Source organism: Balaenoptera musculus, chromosome 2 (assembly GCF_009873245.2).
Source record: "Balaenoptera musculus isolate JJ_BM4_2016_0621 chromosome 2, mBalMus1.pri.v3, whole genome shotgun sequence".
In the NCBI taxonomy this organism is placed as follows: domain Eukaryota; kingdom Metazoa; phylum Chordata; class Mammalia; order Artiodactyla; family Balaenopteridae; genus Balaenoptera; species Balaenoptera musculus.
The window spans coordinates 44,178,474-44,199,385 of record NC_045786.1 but is presented as its reverse complement, the minus strand read 5'-3'; the positions used below and the strand labels follow the sequence as shown (position 1 = coordinate 44,199,385).

General features: G+C 47.9%; 1 protein-coding gene across 4 annotated transcripts in view; it reads left to right on the top strand.

The window, feature by feature from the left end:
* The window catches only part of RGMA (repulsive guidance molecule BMP co-receptor a), a 45,002-nt gene that overhangs the window by 4,825 nt on the left and 19,265 nt on the right, over nt 1-20,912 (top strand). For 2 of the 4 annotated variants that reach the window (XM_036843689.1, XM_036843687.1), the window contains exon 2: nt 14,220-14,335. In XM_036843689.1, the coding sequence (XP_036699584.1) occupies nt 14,220-14,335 (116 nt within the window). Of the gene's footprint in view, nt 1-13,991; nt 14,055-14,219; nt 14,336-15,392; nt 15,569-20,912 lie in introns of those variants that run through there. The other 2 variants (XM_036843688.1, XM_036843690.1) reach the window with 2 other exon arrangements.

Genomic DNA, 20,912 nt, shown 5'->3' with positions numbered 1-20,912 from the left:
TAGGTGATAACATACAGTATTTGTTCTTTGCTGTCTGACTTATTTCACTTAGCACAATGCCCTCCAAGTCCATCCATGCTGCAAATGGCAAAATTCCATTCTTTTTTATGACTGAGTAGTATTCCAGCGTGTATATATATCACGTCTATGGTTGCTTCCATATCATGGCATTTGTAAATTGTAAATAATGCTGCTATGAACATGGGGATGCATGTATCTTTTAGAATAGTGTTTTTGTTTTTTTTCAAGTATATGCCCAGGAGTGGAATTGCTGGGTCATATGGTAGTTGTATTCTTAGTTTTTTGAGAAATCTCCCATTACTTCTTCTTAGCACACTTATTCTTCTTGAAGGTGGATGCAAACAATTTTTCATCCTCTTTAGGAGTTTTCTCCTTGATGACTTCTTTAAACGAGGCCAGGTGGAAACATAGGAACATACAAAGACTGACCCATGACGGATTCCTAAACATCCGTCATGGTATAAGCCTTGTCGGTCACAACGCGGACACTCCACCTGAGAATTCACTCTCCTGACAGACTTTTTAATACATTTCCCAATTGATCTGGACCACAGTGTGTATTTTCCTCCAGGTTCGCTATTTAAAATCCATGATATCTAGTTGTTCAAGGTGCTTTCACAGTTTTATCCTCTTCATCAAAGTCCGATCCACTTGTGAGACTACCAGACCTTCCTGGTTACCCCTTGCAGGGATGCATTTACCTGGCTGTCAAAGAGGCTAGCTCAGGAAACATCTGCTGGGCCATCACAGTGACATGGAAATTTGCTGCCAGTGTGCATTTTCGGCCCCAGAATAGAATAGAATAAAATAGAATAGATGACTCTTACAAGAACAAGTCCCTTGGACTGCTGAGGGTGCAGCTAAGCTACCCCATGGTATTGCTGCCTCTGCACCCATTTTGTTTGGCCAAGTGGCCTGTGGGGACCTTGAATTGACACCAGTCCCCTCATGCAAGTACATACGCTAGATAGCAGCCAGCCCTGGAGATCCACAGTCTCCCCTCCTTCCCAGGGCCTGCTCCTTGTGCACCCTTCAGCTAAGACCCCCATCAGGCTCACCGAAAGCTCACTCTTTTGGTTTGAATTGACCTATCTGGCCTTAGCTCAGGAACCCCAAAGCACTCTACCCACAGACCCTAATCAAGACATGTGCCCCAGGTCCTGTTTTCTGTTTGCACTGGGCCTTGACTTCCCCATGTGGCCCCTAGAAGTGCACCAGGTACTTCCTCCAGGACCTGTGAGTAATGAACTTCCCTATTTCAGTTTCTCTCGTGGTCTGCTCACCATCCAGCACCTTGTACTCCACTTGACAAGTGTGAATGTGACAGATTCATAACAGAAGAGCACGTGGAAATGCATATTTCATTCACAGAATCATAAAAACTACCAGCTTTCTTCAAAACAATTGGTACCTTGAAAAGGATAAGAATTAATTGGAAAGAATAAGAATTAATGTTTGTTTGGAAGTTTTGGTATATAACTTTTATTTACATTTAATTTAATATCCTTTATGGAAAGAGGTAGAATATAAATAATAAATAGATTTTTAATACAATTGCGCTTTCTCAGATGGGCTTCCACTTATGCAAGCAAAAAGAAATGTAGAGCTTATGGGTGTTCCCTGGTGGTCTTGTGGTTAGGATTCGGGGCTTTCACTGCCATGGTCTGGGTTCAGTCCCTGGTTGGGGAACTGAGATCCCGCAAGCTGTGTGGTATGGCCAAAATAAAAAATATGGAGAGAGAGAGCTTTGATTGCAGGCTCACCTGTAGACGTGACGAGGTTCATGAGGGCTTCCCCTCACAGGTCCAGACCTGCTAATAACCCCTCACTCTTAAGGTTGGTAGGTCATTCTGCCCCAGAACAAGGGATTCCTGGGAGTTTAATTTGTGTTGTTTTACATCAGTCAGTGCAGCTAAAATAGTTTGAAATTCAAATTTCAGAATACTGATTTCAAAGTGCTTCCCTTACTATCCTGAGGCATGCTTGGTTTTGTATCCTTGGGTATCTCAAGATCATATGGTAAGGAAAAGCTAGATGCCACCCTCTTCAGTGCTGTGAGGGTTTTACATTGCTTTTATTTTTCTCTGCTAAGAGCATTTTGAGAAAGGCGATCCCTAAACTCCAAGCATCTGATTTCTTCACGAGCAAATGGATGCTACTGGCAGAGTCTACTGACTTCAGGGGTTCATTGCTAGGGAGCGTACACCTCCCCACATACACACACCTGGGCCAAGAGTCAGTGAGGGCAAAGCAAACCCAAGCCAAAACGGCACCCAAACCAAGATGGCACCCAAGTCCTCCCTTTCTGGGTCAATGACCAATCTCTAGGGACGGAAGCCCATCTGGCTTTGAATTTAAGACATGCTCTGAAGAGCTTGAGGTCTGAACAGACTGCAATGAATTTATACTGTAGATAGATTTACCTAAACATCTTGTTGTGTAATATTTACCCGTCACTCAGAGGCTATTAAGTCAGGTAAGCACTCTATGAAACCTTGACCTAAAGATACCATTTAACATCCAAAAGAAAGAAGAAGAATTCTATAAGTATTTCAACTTCATAAGTTTTTAGGGGTGTAGGGGAGATGGTGCAGGAAAATTTTTCTTTCCTTAAAACATTTTAATATTTTTGTTTGTTTATGGAAAACAGTGTATCTATAAACATGCTCACATCTCTAATGAATGACCCATCATTATATATATAGAGCATAACAGGAAAAAGTAAACCCCGGTGAAGATGAGAAGTAGCTGTGATTTGGTGGGAAATACATTGGACTTGGCATCATAAGGCCTGGTTTTGAGCCTCGCCCTGCCATTTATATTCTTGGTGACCTTGGACAAGTCACATAATCTCCCTGAGTCTCAGTCTCCTCATTTTGAAACGGAGACAGCTGTGCCCATCCCATAGTTGAGACCACCCTACAGTTATGTGGGAGACTTTGTCTTATAGTGGTTGATCAACAAAACTTGAGTATAACTGATCATGCAGTTAGAACCCACCCAGAAGTCAAGGTTATCTAAAAGTCCTTGGGCACTAATTCGAAAAGATACGTGCACCCCAGTATTCATAGCAGCACTACTGAAAATTGCCAAGATGTGGAAGCAACCTAAGTGTCCATCAACAGATGAATGCATAGAGAAGACATGTCATATATATATAGATAGATAGAGATAGATATATATATAGATATATACACACACACACACACTCACATATACATACACACAATGGAATATTAGTCAGCCATAAACAAAGAATGGAATTTTGTCATTTACAGCAACATGGATGGACTTGGAGGGCATTGTGCTAAGTGAAATAAGTCAGACAGAGAAAGACAAATACTGTATGATATCACTTATATGTGGAATTTTTAAAAATACAACAAATTAGTGAATATAACAAAATAAAAATAAGCAGACTCACAGGTATAGAGAAAAAACCTGTGGTTACCAGTGGGGAGGGGGTGGCAATACAGAGCTGGTGGAGTGGGAGATACAAACTATCAGGTGTAAGATAGGCTACCAGGATGTATTGTACAACATGGGGAATATAGCCAATATTTTGTAATAATTGTAAATGGAGTGTAACCTTTAAAAATTATATTAATAATTTTTTAATTTTTTTAAATTTAAAAAATAAAATAAAAGTCCTTGGGGAACTCTGCAGATTTCCCCACAGTCCCCACACATACAAAGGCTCTAGCAGAATCAGGTATGTAGTAGATACTTTGTTACAATCAAAACAATGGTTCTTATCCATGATATAAAACTAACATTGGCAACTACTTATCAACACTTAACTCTATGCCAGGCATCTGCTCTAAGTTTTCTATTATTGTGTTAACTCATTTAATCCTCACAATAATCCTCTGAGGGAGCCAGAGTATATCCCCATTTTTCAGATGAGATAACTGAGGTTTAGACAGTCTGTTCAGACTGCATGTTCTTGGCCAGCATGCCATATTGCCTCTGTAATGTAAAAGTGAAGACATTCCCTCAGCCTCCAACAAATCGAGAAAAAGAATACCATGGTGGTAGAGGAAAATGTCACATAAGCAACACATTTGTTCTTTCTCGATTGGCACCCTTCCCCACCGCCCATCAGCCAGGGATCTTCTTTATTTCAGCTTTGCATTAGCCATTCTAAACAATTTTGAATTTGATGAATAACCTGGTTCTCTGTTCCTATTGCTAAATGTCTGTGGTATTTGTGCTCGGCACCGACTTGTTCATTAATCCAAATACTGCGGCCTTCTGCTGGTTGGGAGAGAGACGCAGACTCGCGGATCAATTCAAATAGTTGCCATTTGGTGGATAAATGGGTCCAAGCTGGTTCTTCTCCCAAGAACTTACTGGAATGGGGAGAAGTAGACACTGGGTGGTCTGTCCTCCTTTACAGGAACCTGGTGCATCTCGGTATGGGTACCCGGAAGTTGCTTTAAAACAAGTGGTTAGGGGCTTCCCTGGTGGTGCAGTGGTTGAGAATCCGCCTGCCAATGCAGGGGACACGGGTTCGAGCCCCGGTCTGGGAAGATCCCACATGCCGCGGAGCAGCTGGGCCCGTAAGCCACAATTACTGAGCCTGCGCGTCTGGAGCCTGTGCTTCACAACAAGAGAGGCCGCGATAGTGAGAGGCCCACGCACCGCGATGAAGAGTGGCCCCCGCTCGCCGCAACTAGAGAAAGCCCTCGCACAGAAACGAAGACCCAACACAGCCATAAATAAATAAATATATTTATTTAAAAAAACCCAAAAAAACAAGAGGTTACTAAATGTTTACAAGGTGTGGTTTCAGGTATACAGTAGTAATGGTGGGTATGACTGCTGAAGAATTTCATGCTGACACTAAAACATACAAGTGTCACTTTTCAAATAACATTTCCTACTTGCTCAGCAACATTTCGCTTGGGAGAACCCAGAAATGTTCCAGATGAGGCCCCAGGCTGGCTCCTCAGAGTCAGGTATGGGCAAGGCCAGTTAGTTACAAAGCCAACACTAGTTCACTGAATTCCTAGAGATACCAGACCGTGAAGCTGGGAGACCGCCTCCCCGGGGGGCGGTGGGATGTGGTGGGCAGCCAGGCCACGATTCTGCGGATTGAGATGCTGCGGGTCCAGAGGTAGGAAAGGACAGGGACCACACAGCTAGAGGTAGAACTGCTCCAAATCCCAGGTCTCTCTCTTTCCCCACATCCACTGCAGTGTCTAAAAACTCTCAATCTCAACACCGACAATGAAGCAATTCACAAATACTATCACTTTCGTACTGGGCTTTGTAGGCAGAAGAATTTGCAACTGTAGACCAGCTAGTAGGGTGTGCACTGGAGTCGCAGACAAGAGCTCAGGAGGAAAGTGAGGAAGACTTTCATAAATGAATTCCAGCTCTGTACTAGCTTATAATCCCAGTTAGCAAGAAAGGGGAGAGGTATCAAAAGAATAAACGAGGCTGCTCCAGGAGCTTACTGAGAATCTCAGAGGTCAAGAAGGAGAGGTGCGAAAGACGGAAGGAGGGGCTTAAATTATGGAAATGTGACCTCAGAAACTGTTAGCATGTCATCAGGAGGGCTCCAACCCAGCCTGGGCTGAGGCTGGGTGACCTCAAAGGGAGTCCTTCCTTCTGTTCTGAGTAAGAGGATGAGTACAAAGATGGACGAGTGTCAATGGAGGCAGAGAGAAAACCAAACATCTCCATGCCTGGGAAGGAGTTAGTGAGCTCATCAGAGGTGGTGTGACAGCTGGGAGTCACCCAGACCTGCCCAAACCCCACTCTGCCACCAAGCCAGCTGGGTGACCTCAGGCAGGTTACTTGCCTTCTGCAGTGTAAGTTGGGGTAAATGTGAGTTGTCTGACTTCTGGATGAGAGAAGAGAGAAGATGTGTTTTTGAATGGGAATTGAAGTCCAGGAAAAGAAGAGGATGTAGTTTTTAAAGGCATTTCGCATTCCTCACATGGACTATTTTATTTTATTTATTTATTTTTATTTATTATTTTTTAAGTGAAGTATAGCTGATGTATGATATTGTATGTTACAGGTGTACAATATAGGGATTCATAATTTTTACAAGTTATACTCCATTTATAGTTATTACAAAATATTGGCTATATCCCCCACGTTGTACAGTATATCCTTGTAGTTTATTTTATACTTAATAGTTTGCACTTCTTAATCCCCTACCCTTATATTTCTTCTCCCCACTTCCCTCTCCTCACTGGTGACCCCTAGTTCTCTGTATCTTTGAGTCTGCTTCTTTTTTCACATGGACTGTTTTATATTTAAGTCTGTGTCTACATACGTACATCCCCTTTGGCTGGGGAACTCAGTTCTTCTTGGACTCCTCAGCTCCTGACATAATGGAGGGACTCATAGGGCTATTTCACTGAGAGCCAGAATAAAAAAGGAAATACCCACTGGGGAGGGAGCAGTTGAGGGCTTGCTAATACTTTTTGGTAAAATGATAGCTAGCTAGATAGATAAATACATTGATTGATTGATTGATTTTTTATGTGTGCTTATGTGCATATAGAAATATCTAGAAAGATTCACATGAAACTGTTGATAGTTATGGCCTCCAGGGATAGTGACCTGATTTCATTTAACAGGAAATTGATTTTTGAACATGTGTGTATATTGCTGTTTCAATTTCTTGAAATAAATTTGATGTTAGATTGAAGGAAATGGAAAGTCCAGAAATTTTGTTCTCCTAGCATTTTCTTTTTTAAAAAAAAATCCCTTTTATATCTTTCCAGCACCATGAATATGCCCATGCCTACCAAGCAGGGGTGTGCTTCTGGAAGGTTCTGAGGTGGACACTCCATGCTGATGTCCCATGCCAACCTGGTCCTCCAAAGTGGACTCCTGAGCAGGGATGCTGACCCACTGGGCAGTCTGATGTGGTTTGTCCACAAGGTGGAATTTTGACAGATGTGTTCCAGACAGTATGAGGCCAATGGTGACACAGTTGTCACCAGATCTGGTACTAATGAAGTCTTGCTTTGCAGTCAGTGGTCCAGTTCGTTAAAGAAGCTACTGACAAAGACCTCCCATTCTAAAAGATTCTTCAGCCTGGTAAAGTCCCGAGTTAATTTGCGGCAACAGGGATGGGGAATAAATGTGGGGCTCCTGAGACACCCCACAATCACCCCTCTCAGAGTCCTCAGAACTAGAATTATTTGTCTCCACATCTGCCTGCCCCCGTGGGCTTCCCGGGGTGGGGGGTGAACTGTCTGCTGCTCCTCCGAAAACCCCTAAAACCCACTCAGAGCCTAATACTCAGTGAATGCTTGTTGAATGAATGAAACAGAAAAACAAATAAATTAGAATCTGCCTTGCTTGTGCGAGTGGGGCGGGGGTGGGGAGGTCGGGGGCTGGGGGTGCAGATCTTAGTAACCTGATCACAGACATTAAAAGACATGTCCAAGAGCAAATAAAATCTGCTAATGTGTTTTAAATCCATTGAGAGAGTTCAAAGAGAAAGTGACATATTTCTTCAGTTTCTGAAGAGAGCTGTTGGAATGTCAGGGAAATGTGTGTTTCAAAAAACCATTAAAATATTGGAATAAAATCTGTATGTTTTAATTACTAAGAATAAGCGCCCCTCAGGGTGAGGGACAGAGCTCATAAGCCAAGGAAGTAGTGTGCACACACAGAGAAAGTAAACCTGCAGCAAACAAACAAACAAAACCAAGATAAGCCAAAGAGGGAACACATTGGAAGGCTTTCCGAAATCAACAGTAAAGAGGTTCCTTGATGCCAGAGTAAGGACAGTGAGACCCAAAAATGCTTTGCAAGAAGAGAAGCAGGGAGATTCCTAAATTGTCATGGAAACAAATAGGTCAAGGACAGCCTGTGGCCCTCTACTTCAGGAACGTCTGCCGAGAAGGGAGCAATGGCAATTAAAAATGGCAGTCATATCCTGGTGGCCAAAATATGCAACTTTCCTTCCACACCTGGCCTGCACCCAAGGGCGTACATGCTGGGCCCCCTGCCCACAAAGGAAGCCCACCTATCCAGGAAGGGTCACTTTTAATAACCACTTTGGTGGAATAGACACTAAAAAAGTAGTATCAGCAAGCATTTTGTAAAGTCCTAATTAACTGGCCAAAGCACAACACGCTTTCTGAAAAGAGAACATGAAACCGGACCAATCTATTAGCATTCCTTGAGGAGGTAGAAACAGGTCTGGAGAAACCCAGGGCTGAATTATGTTTAAACGTTCAAAATTCCTTCTGACAAAGTTCCACCCCCAAAGGTCATTTCCAATAGTAAATTCCTCCAGAACATAAGGGGAAATCTCCATGGATCGGAATTATCCTTAGAGACAGGAAACAAAAAGAGGATAAACAGGTACTTTTCTAGATGAAGAATTATAAACAGTGGGGATCCCCAAGGATCACTGGTGCTCCCAGACTTTGTTTAAATGTCCATAGATCATCTGGAGGAATGACTGGTTCCAGGCCTTCAGATGAAATGGTTCCAGGCTATCCAGAGAGATGGCAAACAAATGGTGATTAACTGCAGGACCAGTTTATGAGTTTGCAAGAAGATGCATATTAAGCTTTTGCAGGGGCAAGCCTCAGTTAATACATTTAGGAAAACAATCCAAATTACAAAAATAACGGACTGTGTCCAGTCTGTTTATAGCCCCCAAGGGATCTTGGGGGTCTTTGCAAAATGTTTGTTTGCCAAAGACTGTGCAGGACCAAGCGTTCAGAAATGGTATTGGAAACTAAGCCAAAAATAGTCTTCTCCCTGGGCTCTACCCAAACCTGGCAGTTTTATGATCTTCTCCTAGAGAAAAATATCTCAAAACCATAGAAAGGTGAGTAATCACCCAGGCAGAAGGCTTTCCTGAGAAGCTGGGCTGCTTTGTTCTTTAAGGACAACAGTGTGGAAAGATGAAGGCAGAAAGGTGATATGATCAAAGTCTATAAAACCTTAAAGGTTATGCAGAGATTGAGCAGCTCTGGTTCATCAAATCTGAGATGGACAGACCCAGTGTAGCCCTTGAGGTTTGAAAGAGGATTTTGAGGAACAAATTACAGAGAAGGATTGGGTCCCACTCTGAGTTGTAAAGTGAAGCAACTGAGTTCCTCAAAATGTAGTATAGGGCAAAATTTTTTCAAAGGCGGGGAGTGGAGGGGATGGGAGTAGGCTCAAGAAATTTTGCCAGTAAATGGATGACGGATTAAGAGCCATCAACAACACATCCCTGCACTTCTGAGGATGGCTAAAATACTTCGTGGGACCAGTGTTGGACCTTAGCTTCCTCCTGATTGGTCAAGAATCTGTGCATAGACGTGAGAGGAACCAAAATCAAACCAGTTTCAGCAAAACAAGGACTTTGTTGGCTCCCATAGTTGGAGCAGGTCCTCGTGTAGCTCCGAGGAGCTAAGAAGGAGCTTCAGGGAGAATCATGTGCTGAAGAGTGGCATGAGGATGGTTAGCCCTGAAAATTGCCATCAGTCCCTGAAAAGCTCACCAGACACAATGCAGTTTTAGTATAAACAGTATGCCAACTCCGCAAACACAGCTTCAACCCGCAACACTCATCAATACTCACCTTGCCATCAAATTACTATCCCCAGACCCATCCTGTGGAGGAATCAGAGATCAGAACTGGAAGCTCCCTCATGGCAACAGTCTCAGGACAGAGTCTGATTGGTCAGCTTGGGTCATGTGCCAGTCACTGCTTTAATGAAACCAATTATTAGGTTCTCTGTCTTGCCTGGACTTTAAGTCCAAGAGGATAAACTGATTGCCTCATCCTGGGTCTTATGTGCACCCACGGTTGATGGAGGGTGATGGAACTTAGAACATGCAAGTCCCTACACATTAGTCACCCGGGAGGGCTGACTAAAAATGCTGATACCCAAGGCTCTACTTCCCGAGATTCAGATTCAGCTGCTCCGAGTGGGGCCTGGGCATTTGTATTATTGTTAAATCCCCCATGATGGTCTCCCAAAAGAATAAACCCCTCTCCTTTGTGAGGCTTTGGGTGGGGCTCCCAAGTACTAAAAATGCACACCCTAGCAGAGCATGTGCTGGCCTTTCCCAGGCTTTCCCAGGCTCCTGCTTTCTCCTTCTGCAGCCTCACCTCTTTCTCCTATAGCCATCCTCAAGCTTTTCCAGCTCCTCAGGCAAGCCACACCTTGGTACATGGTTTCTTCAGTGTTCCTTCTACCTGGAAGCCCTGCCCTCCTCCTCCTCCCTTGCCCACCACCTTCCCCTGGCACATTGCCAACTGGGAAAACTTCCCTTCCCGTGCTGCACCCCAGGCTGGGCTGGAGGCCCCTGGCACCCGTGTTCTGTGCCTCTCCGTCAGCGTCTGTGTTGTGCCTTATTGAAAGTGATTGTTAAGTTATCTGTCTTGACTTTAAGCCCAGTGTGGACTTGCACCATTGGAATGAAAGGCACATACAGCACGTCAGGGGTGGGTTTGGTGTGCTTGGCTCTGCAGTTTATTAGCTGGTAATTGGGTGAGTACTTAAGCTCACTCAGCCTCAGGTTCCTCATCTGCAAAATGGGGATAGTAATAGAACCTACCTTAGCTTAAAGTGTCTAGAAATGTAAAGCACTTAGCCAGCACCTGACATAATGTAAGAGCACATTGAAACATGAGCCATTATTACTATCATTCTTACTGAAAATGAATCCTTGAAGACACCTCGCAAGATACACCACCCTTTCGGTAAAGCCCTCCCCAGGTAGTTAGTTGTTCACTCCTCACCTCTGTTTTACCCCTCACCTTCCTCTAATATCTGTTTCTACTAGCAGTTCAAAGATAGGAGTTGTCTTATTGATTTCTTTATACCCCAGGGACTAGCATGCACTAGTCCTAAATATGGATTTATTGACTGATGACTCAGGCCCTGGATTTGAGAACACCCTGTTCATACCCAGAGGCAGGGGAAGCCAGAATCCTTCCCCACCTTGCCCCTGGGAGGGCTTCAACCTTATGTAGACCTTGCCTTTCAGAAGCTCCCTGCCCCTTCATCACACAACCCCACCTCCCGAAAATGGAGAGGGAGAGATGGGGGGTGATGTTTCAGTGGTGGGGCCTCCACAGCAATGACTGGCCGAAAGGGAAGAGTAGCATGAAAAGGTCTCTGCCCCTCTGCCCAGGCTGCACCCAGGGGAAAACGCATAAGTGGTGAGACTCTATAATGAGACCTGTCAGTCTGAAGTCAACTACACTTTGAGTTAAGTGAGTTTCTATGGCAAATAGAGTGCTGAGTTCCAAAACCCAACATTTCAAGAATTTCTCATTTTTGCAAAGATTTGGGGAGTTGTCAATAAGCTGGTTGGTTTGGCCGGTATAGACAGATTCCTCAAGGTCAACACAACCTCATATTGCTCTGTTTGTGGCTGGATTTCTCTTCATAGTCTAAACTGGAAAAGCCAAATCTCTACTTTGGTGATGTCCAAATTCAGCCTCACACATTTCTCCTCTGAGAAGGACGCCCTTTTCGTCCCTTTCCCAAATGATTTGCTTATGCTGTAGGAATTGGATCTCCTCCCAAAATGACAGCCAGTTCCCTGGCCGGAAGGCTGGGGAGCTCCCATGGCCCAGTGCCCCTCCCAGATTGTGCAGGCACACCTCGTTTTATTGTGCTTCGTAGATATTGCTTTTTTTTTTTTAAATTGAAGGTCTGTGGCAACCCTGTATCCAGTAAGTTTATCTATGCCATTTTCCCAACAGCATTTGCTCACTTTGTGTCTCTGTGTCACATTTGGGTAATTCTCTCAATATTTCAAAATTTTTCTTTATTGTTCTGTCTGTTATGTAATCAGTGATCTTTGATGTTACTCTTGCAAAATGATTCCGACTCGCTGAAGGCTCAGATGATGGTTAGCATTTTTTAGCAATAAAGTATTTTTAAATTAAGGTATGTATACTTTTTTTTAGACATAATGTTATTGCACACTTAACAGACTACAGTATAGTATAAACATAACTTTGATATGCACTGAGAAGCAAAAAATATTTGTGGGACTTGCTTATTGCATTAGTTGCTTTATTGCGGTAGCCTGGAACGGAGATACCCTCAGTATCTCCAAGGGATGCTTGTATTCAGTTGCAGCCTTGGGGTGACAGTATTATCAGCCTGCCCCTTACAGACGAAGAAACTGAGGTATAGAGGCTGCAGCCAAAGGTCCACACTCTTGGGCAAGGACAGTGCCGGGAGGGCCTGCTTCCAGGCCTTCGGAAGCCTGCACAGCCTCTCTGCTGGATCCTAAGCCACATTCTACAACCCAGAGATGCTGCAGCTGTGGTGGTGGTGAATTTACAGTCGGGGCTGCTGGGAATGCTAATGGATCCTTTCTCTCTCATTAGCGAGAAGCTTTAGAACTAACTTGTGTTAAGGCAGGATCTAGCAAAGGGTGTTAATTGGTGGACCTCAAAAGTGCCTGTGTGCAGTCTGGCTCTGTGCCTGCCTCAGTGTGCCAGGGCTGTCCTGTGATTCTAGAGAATAAATTGTGGATCTGGCTACCGGATGGGCCAAGCCTGAGAGGAATGCGAATCGCGACCTGGATTTTGAGGTGGTGGCCTTTCACCGGACAAACCTGTAGCATTTTGCCAAGGGGGGCTTAAAATGAATCCCGGTTTGGGGGAATGATAATTAGACAGAGCCTGTTGGACTGAGACCCACATTTTTCAGGGAAATACGGTGGCACCCCAAACTGTAAAGCCAGCAGTAGCATCACGGCATTTTGCCCTAAGGAAACAACAGCTTGTTTTTGCCCCATGGTACGGTGCTTGAGGCATTAGTCCCCTTTCATACTTGTTTTGTAGAAGCCAGAGTCAGAAGTATTACTGCTTTGGGTTCCATCTGCAGACCTAGGGTCCTCTTCCCCTAGCCCAAACCTTTCTCCTTCAGAGCTTCACTCCCCTCCCAGCAGGCAGAGTCCTAAATGCAGATGCAGCCCTGCAGGCTCTGTGGCCTTCAGCAAGTGAGGACTGCCATAGTGCTAAGGAGAAACATCTAAATTGGATAAAAACTCAGAATTTTTTCCAAAGAACCAGATGAGTAGGCTTGGAAGTGAGGTGAGGGGGGCCAAAGGAGCAATTGGTTTGACTAAAAACACTTGCTCTGGCGTATTTGTGTTCCATCCAAAAGATGCTTCTCAGGGGAAGTGGCCAGTCTTAAATATCCCAACAGCGGCAGGAGAGCTGCGGGGCCTAGGGAATCCTGGGGAGGAGACATTTTGCTCCTGGAAAAATACGTGACCAAGTTAAAGGAAGTCACCACCCTGACGCTCTCCCAAGAGCGGCCTTGGTGGCCTTGCCCTGGCAGCGCCGAGCGTCCAGGCCCTGCGCACCGCGGGGCCCGCTGCATCCGCACCTCCTGGGGTGGCAGCTGTCCTGCCGCCTCCGTCAGGCTCGCAGGCCCCCGACTCCGGAGCGCGGCCAGTACGAGTCCTGGGGCAGCAGCGAGGTGCCTGGAAGGGATGCTGGAGGTGGCCGAGCCCAGGCAGGGTGGGTGGCCCGGGGCCAAGGGAGGTGGGGGGAGGTAGGGAGGGAGCCTCGAGGTGCTTTAGTGGCCGACATCCATTGGGCCATCCCGCCCAACCTCGGACAACTTGGAAGCGGATTTTTCAGCCTCCTGCACTGGGGACACATCTGAGTGAGAGCAATGAGTCGGGGTGTTGGTGGCGTCTTCGGGACAGCAGTCTAGTTGTAAAGGGTTCCTGGGGTTTTTCTCCAAGCTCAGTTTCTACTTGGGTTGGATACGTATAGGGAAAATGGGGGGAGGGGGCGCGGCCGTCCTTGCACGCTGCCGGCCTTGGCTGTCCCGGGGGATTTGGGCCTTTGCGTGGAAAGCCGCGGGGTTCGGGGAGCCGGGGCGCGCCCACCGTCTTCCAGTCCTGGGTTCCCCAGGTCCCCGCGGCCAGCGCCGCAGCCCGGCCGCCTCGGTCCCCGCCCAGCTCTTCTCCCCCAACCCCCAGCGGGCCGCGCTGAAACCCGAGCGCGAGGGGGCGGAACGCGAGGCGGCTGGGGCAGCGGGGCCGCGCCGACATTGGAGGCGAACTGGGTGATGGATGGCGAGGGAGGGGCGCGTGGGGAGGGGGGGCGCGCCGGGCGCCCGCGGCCGAGGTGGACAGAGCCTCCCGGCTCGCTGCTCCCGCCGGCGGAGCGAGGCTGCCCTTTCTCCGCAGCGTGATTTATTTTCTTCTTTTCTTCTGAACTCTTCTTCCAGGGAGAGGCTAGTGGTAACAGGCCGAGCTGGATGGATGGGTATGGGGAGAGGGGCAGGACCTTCAGCCCTGGGATTCTGGCCGACCTTCGCCTTCCTTCTCTGCAGCTTCCCCACAGGTAAGGCACTGCCCCCGGCCCGGGGACAGCCGGCCGGGCGCGCGGGGCCCGCTCCCCGGGTCTCCTTGCAGCGCCGGGCCACAGGTCGGCGAGTCGGAGCTCAAGTTCGCCGGCCCCCCGCCTCCCATTTCCACGCGTCTTTGTTTCTCCCGCGTCCCGCCGAAGGCGCGATGGATGCGCCCGTGGGGACCTGGGGGACCCCTCCCAGGCTATAATGAAAAAGAGCCAGGCGGGGAGGTCGCAGGCGCCGGGGACGTCTCCCAACTTCCGAGAAAAAGGGGGTACCGGGACGCGCCCCTTAGGGGCCCCCGAGAAGAGGGAGAAAGGGAGGCACGGACTCGGAGCCGGGGGCACTTTCTCCAGCTCCTCGCCCAGCAGTTTGCAAACCTGCCGGGTGCCCAGGGGTGGAGCCGGGGGCGCCCCTGAGGTCCCAGGCCTGACCCGGACCGCCCCCTCCCGCGGGACCCCGTCCCGCCCCCCCGCGCTCGCCCACGCGAGGAAGCCCACGGACTGGGCTTCGAAGGGCCCTTATTCCTGTTTGATAACATTCCGCGTCGCCCCCTGTTTGTTTTTATTGTGTCAGAAAGGGAGAGAATTTCAGAATTAAAGCTGAAAAAGCCCATCTGTTTCCAATGAATCCCCCATAGTTTTTCACAATGTTTTTGGCAGATCGCTGCTTTCAAATTCCTTCGAGCCCGGACCTCTTGTTTTTGTTGGGGGAAGGGAGACCAACTCCACAGAGAAGCATTTGTTCCTTCCCAAACGCTCCAGTTTCTTTACTTTTTTTTTTTTTTTTTTTTTTCCCTGTCGGAGGGGGAGGGGGGAAGGCACGAAACTTAAATCCCGGGTCTGTTTTCTTTATAATGTTTCAGGAAAGTTTATTCCATTTTTGCCATATGCTACTTACAGCCTGGAAATGCCAGTTAAACCCTTCGTACCCATTTTCCCCTCGCTAAAAATACAAATAAACCCAGCGTCATGGGTCAAATGGTCCCCGATGCAAGGCGGGATTTCCCGGCTGTTTCTATTGTGCTGCGCGATGCCGAGGTGTCTTTTTGCAAAAATGAGAGCCTGTTTCGCTCCGCAGGCGGAACGGATCCGCAGCCGCAGCGCTCGACCGAGCTCTGCAAGAAAGGACTTGAGTTAGACCGGGATTGGGTTGTTTTGTTTTGCTCCTCAGCCAACTGGGTTTCAGGAACTGGCAGAACTGGGCAGTCCGGACTCGGCCTGGCTGTAAGTTGGGGCTCCCGGTGGGAGGACATGCAGGCAGTGGTGAGGAAGGAGGAATCCGTTCACTTTCCCGCTCCAGCCCTGCTCCGGGGCCCCCCAAAACCCACCCGGCCCCGCGCGCCCCAAGGGCGTCCCCGGAGAGTCGCAACCTGCTCGCAGCCCTGGATTCCATTGGGGAGGCCCCGGGTGAAGACAAGATGGGGGGTGTCAATGCCTTAAAGAGCCCTTAGACCCCGTGCACCCTCGCCCCAGAATATTACAACCTCCATAGAGGGTCAAGCAGCAGGGAGTCCTCCTTCCCCCCCCTTTTTTTTTTTTTTTTTTTTTTTTTTAAAGGCAGTTTCCCCACCTATAGAAGGTTCTGGCTGAAAGGCTGATTTGGTTCCCTCCCAAGAACTAAGAAAATAAAATTTGAAATGATCCTCTTCTTAAAAAAAGAAATCCCCCTTTTAGAGATGCAGAAGTGTGCAATGTGTGTGCATCTCGGTTTGGTCCAGATAAAGATCCAGCCCATTGGAAGTTTTATCAGATGGGTTGATAAATGGCTTTTGTCCCTTAGCTGCCGTGGGGGATGTGATCTCAGCTTGGAGCTGAATTTGAGAAGGGGGGCTTAGAGGCCCTTAAAACAACACCTTCCCACTCTTAAAGCGGCAGCACTTGTTAACTTATTGGGCTGGAGGGAGAGGAAGGGAAGGGCTGGCAGGAGGTACTCAGAGGTAGGAGGGAGCTGTCAGGGCTGGGTGGTGGAGTCTTGCTGTTTTCATTTCTCCATCTTAAAAACTTTATTTTAAAAGTCTCCCCCATAGTCTGAGGAAAGCTGGTGGGTTATATAATTCACAGCCCGAATTCCATCACTTGTTTCCAAGAAGCCCATTTCTTTTTGGCTTCAAGGCTGGTAACTAAAACCTGGCAGATAGAGCAGATAGCTGTTGCACTGTCATGCCAACTGGCTAATGTTTCTTCTAATTTGAGACCTTGACAGCCGCATTTAGTCAAAATTGCCCACCTTGCTGAAAACTGAGCTTCCAGTATGCCCGCATGAAATACACTGGGGGCTCTGAAAACGCGTGTGCTCCAGAAACCTGGGTCAAGAAGACAGTTTCTTAAGCGATGAAATGGGTCATTTCCACCACAAAGAGGTGGACTGTTGGCAGAGGGGCTGCTTGGGGATAAAGTCAGAGAACCTGCAGGTCTGGTGGGGAGCTGGGTGGGCGTTAAAGAGAGAAAAAAAGAAAGCACTGGAGACAGTCAGGGGCCCTGTGTGCCAGCCCCTCCCTCTAAGGACAGGTGGAATCTGGCTGGAGAAGCCTTGTGAAAGCATAGGCTTGTTCGGTGCTAGTCGACTTGAATGGCTTCCAGGAGTAAACCCATAGGAGTGCAAATTAAATTGGACATAGTTATGTGGAGAAAGATGCCTTAACCTCTGCTAGACTGAGAGGGTTTGTGTGTTTTGAGAGTGTTTACATGTACTCAGCGTGCGTGGCACACCTCCTGTGGTCCTGACACAGGGACAGCATTCGGGGCCCTCATCTGAGCAAGGCTGGCGTCCGCCTTCAGTCCTGTTGGAAGGACAGGGGCCCTTGGGTGTCCCTTGGGCTCTCAGGGTGTCTGCATGGACCATGCTGTGCCTTCAGCAGATGGACAGAGTGGCCACTGCTGTGGTCTAGCTGGGAGGGGGGTGGGTGGCAGGAGGCCAAGAAAGGCTTCTTAGAAGAGTCTTTCACTAATAGCGTCTGCTTCAAAACACAATTAATAGATACTTTTTTAAACTCTGAAACCACCCTGGCTTAATAAAACAGATTTCCAGGAGGAACCCGTCAAAGTCACATGTTGTAGACACGCTGGCGTGCTTCCCATTGGCTGCATATGGATGCTATGCTCCAGCTTGGTGGTTCTCAAAATGTGCTCCTTAGACCAGGAACATCAACCCCCTCCCTCCCCCCGCCCCAGGAACTTGTTAGAAACCTACTGAAGCTGATGTTCTGGGGGTGGGATGCGCAGCCTGTACTGTAACAGGCCTTCCGGGGGGTTCTGATGCACCTCAAGTGTGAGGACCACTGTTCTAAAAATTATTGCCCTGGGCCTTTCTTTTTTCCTCTTTCCCCTTCCTTTTAAACCACAGCTGTTTTAGAAAGATTAGTCCTCAGTGGGGAAACTAAGGCTTGCAGAGACCCAAGTCCTCTGCAGTATCCAAGTACATCTGTGTCATTGTAGAGATGAGAATATTTATCTCGGAGCTGCTATTCAAAAGTGCACAAGCAAGTCAACCTACTTATCACGTTACTGTTCTCCCAGTAGGACTTTGTGTCCCAGAGGGAAAGACTGAAATGAGTCCCACTGCAAGAGCCAGATGGCAGCAGCGCCAGCCAGTAGGCTGGTGTGTGCCACACCAAGGGGCCTGCAGGGCAGAGCCCTGGCTCCCAGGGAGGGCGGGATGTAAAATCCTGCAGATGGTTGGCCCCTTTGGCCCTGAGGATGAGTTGGAGAGTAAGGAGAGCATCTATGGTCTTCTGGTTTAAGAAGGGAAACCTCTGCAAGGTTGGAGGAATTGGCTAGCAATCATCCCAGTGCCCAAAGGAGAACTGGGGAGAGGTGATCCATGGGCTCCGATAAAGTTGCTCCATGAGATGGGGAACTGGGGTGCCGGGTCTCTGTGGAGGTGAGAGGATCACGTGGGGACCACTTTATATGTTTGGAGGTCGTATGGTTCCTGCTAAAATTTCCCTCTCGGGTGCAATGTGCAAGGCCCTCAGCAGAAGTGGGCAGAGAACCCCAATTTATGTTTGGTTGAGTGATTGGGGGTGCCATGCCGTTGTAATACCTGGCTACACTCAACCTGCCTAAAATTGAAGGCACTGTATCTTCTAGGGTAACCAACGCATCTCAGTGGACCCAGGACTTTCCACTGTTTTAAAATTAAGAGTCCCGTGTTTTTAGAAGCCCTCTGAGTCCTGGGCACACCAGGATGGTGGGTCTCCTTAGACTCTCCTCCTGTCCCCTGGACTAGTGCCTGGCCTGTGTCTGTTAGACCCCACTGCCCAGAACCGTTAAGTCCTGGGTGTGAAGTGGCCTCTCCCTTCTGTCCATTCACCTGGCGCTGGGCCTCCTTCCTCCGCCCTTTCCTGCCTGTTCCCTTCGTCACCTGCAAGCAGCTGAGCTTGGACCTGCCTCCCAGGTGCCCCACCCGCACGCTCCAAGTTGCCAGATGAATCGCTCTAAAACTCCTGCTCAGGCACTCACAGCTCCCTGTGGCCCTCTTTGGAGCATCCAGAAGGAAGAACCCTCTGGCATCTGGTACCACACGCATCCCCGGCCTCATTCCCATTGCCTCATTCCCTGGCATGTCCCCAGGCTCCAGGTCCCTCCTGGTCTCCCCATACTCTGTCACCACCCACCACACCTTAACGGTGGGCAGCCCCCAGGCCTTGCTGATGCCCCTGCCCAGTTTGGGATGGGAATGCCCACTAGATTAAAGCCCAAGGCCAGTGCCATCTGTTGGGGTCTAGTGCTGTCCCTCCAGTGACCTGGGTACCTGTCACCTTGGCTTCTGACGCCTGTGCTTCCTCTTGGCCTTGTTGCTTCCTGGATCTTGGGTTTTTTGTTTTTTTTTTTTAAACTTTATTCACAGATAATGTGTTAAAGAATGACATTCATTTTTAATTTTTATTTTTTTTTTATTTTTGGCTGCGTTGGGTCCTCGTTGCTGCGCGTGGGCTTTCTTTTTAGTCGCGGTGAGCGGGGGCTACTCTTCATTGCCGTGCACGGGCCTCTCATTGCGGTGGCCTCTCTCGTCTTGGAGCACCGGCTCTAGGTGCGCAGGCTCTAGGGCGCAGGCTCAGTAGTTGTGGCTCACGGGCCCAGCTGCTCCGCAGCATGTGGGATCCTCCCGAACCAGGGCTCGAACCCGTGTCGCCTGCATTGGCAGGCGGATTCCCAACCACTGCGCCACCAGGGAAGCCCCGGGTCTTGGGTTTTTAATCCTCTTCTAAATCACTGGAGCTGTTCATAAGGGCAGGAACCCCATTTCCTGTTTCTTTATACCCTTCTCCTTGCTCTGCACCCCAAACACACCCGGCACAATCCTGGAAACTACAGGACCCTTGGGTTCTTTGTGTCTCTGTTTGTTTTTTGCTCAACAGGCAGAGACCACAGGGTTTGTGGGGGTGGAGGGGGGTGTCCAGATACCCCAATCTTTTTTTCAAAAAATTTGTTTCTGCTTATAAAGACAATACTCATTTTTAAACCTAAAGACCGAAAAGGATAAATAAGAAAATGAAAATAACCCAAATTCCAGTCTCCCACAGACTACCATCACTAATTAACATTCATGAATAACCTTCAAGACATAATACCTTCATATTGTTTTCTCCAAAATATGATCATTTGAAGGAGAACAACAATTTTTAAAGCTCTTCCGTTTATTGAGTGGCCACATATACCAGGCACTCTGCTAAATACTTGAAATACGTCACCTCATGAGATGGTCACCCCTCCCCCGTGAGCATCATTCCCACTGTATCGATGAGGAAACAGAGGGTCAGAGAGGTTGCCTGACGTCACACAGCTTAGTGGCAGAGCCAGGAGTAGAGCCCAGACCCCTGCCCTTTTCCATATACCAGATTTTGGGTAAACACACTCGTTAAACATGCTACGTAGCATTTTAGACTTTGGGCTATGTAGCATATAAGGCTTTAAGGTGGGGGAAAAAGAATAAGAAACTTTGGAGATATGATTAGACAGCAGAATGAAGAGTGACCACACTCTTCCATGGATCTCACATTGTTGCCTCTTCCCAAAGGCCCTCTCTGCTCCCTATCCATCCCTGGCTTAGCATTCCAGAGCACATGCCACCCAGCCGTAGGTTGGGAAAACAACTTTGCAGAGCTATCATGGTGCAAATTTTCCCAAGTCAGATTTGTGTCTTTTGGGTTTTGCTTATTTATTCATTTCACTCACCACTTCACCTGGGCAGTCAGAATACCGAGATGCCTATTAAAGTGATTCCTCTGCACCCAAGTCCCTGCAGAAAGGAGCCCATTATTGCTCCCCACGCTAAGGAATGTTCCATGAACACGGGCTCACACTCGTGTGTGCACCAGCAGGGCGTGTGCCCTCCCCGCGCATGAGGAAGGTGGAGGAAGGCCTGCCTGCAGATGGAAGCGGGGGAGAAAAGCCACTTCAAATGGATTTTGACCCAGAGCAGCCAAGCAGATGCGCCCAGGGTTACTAGAGGCAGAACCAGAATGGAAAATTATCACCTCTAGAGCCAGTCCTAGACTCAGGAAAGGGGGTTATGCCTCAAAGTAGGAAGCCCAACTGCTCACCTACAAGCTTCATTTATACCTGA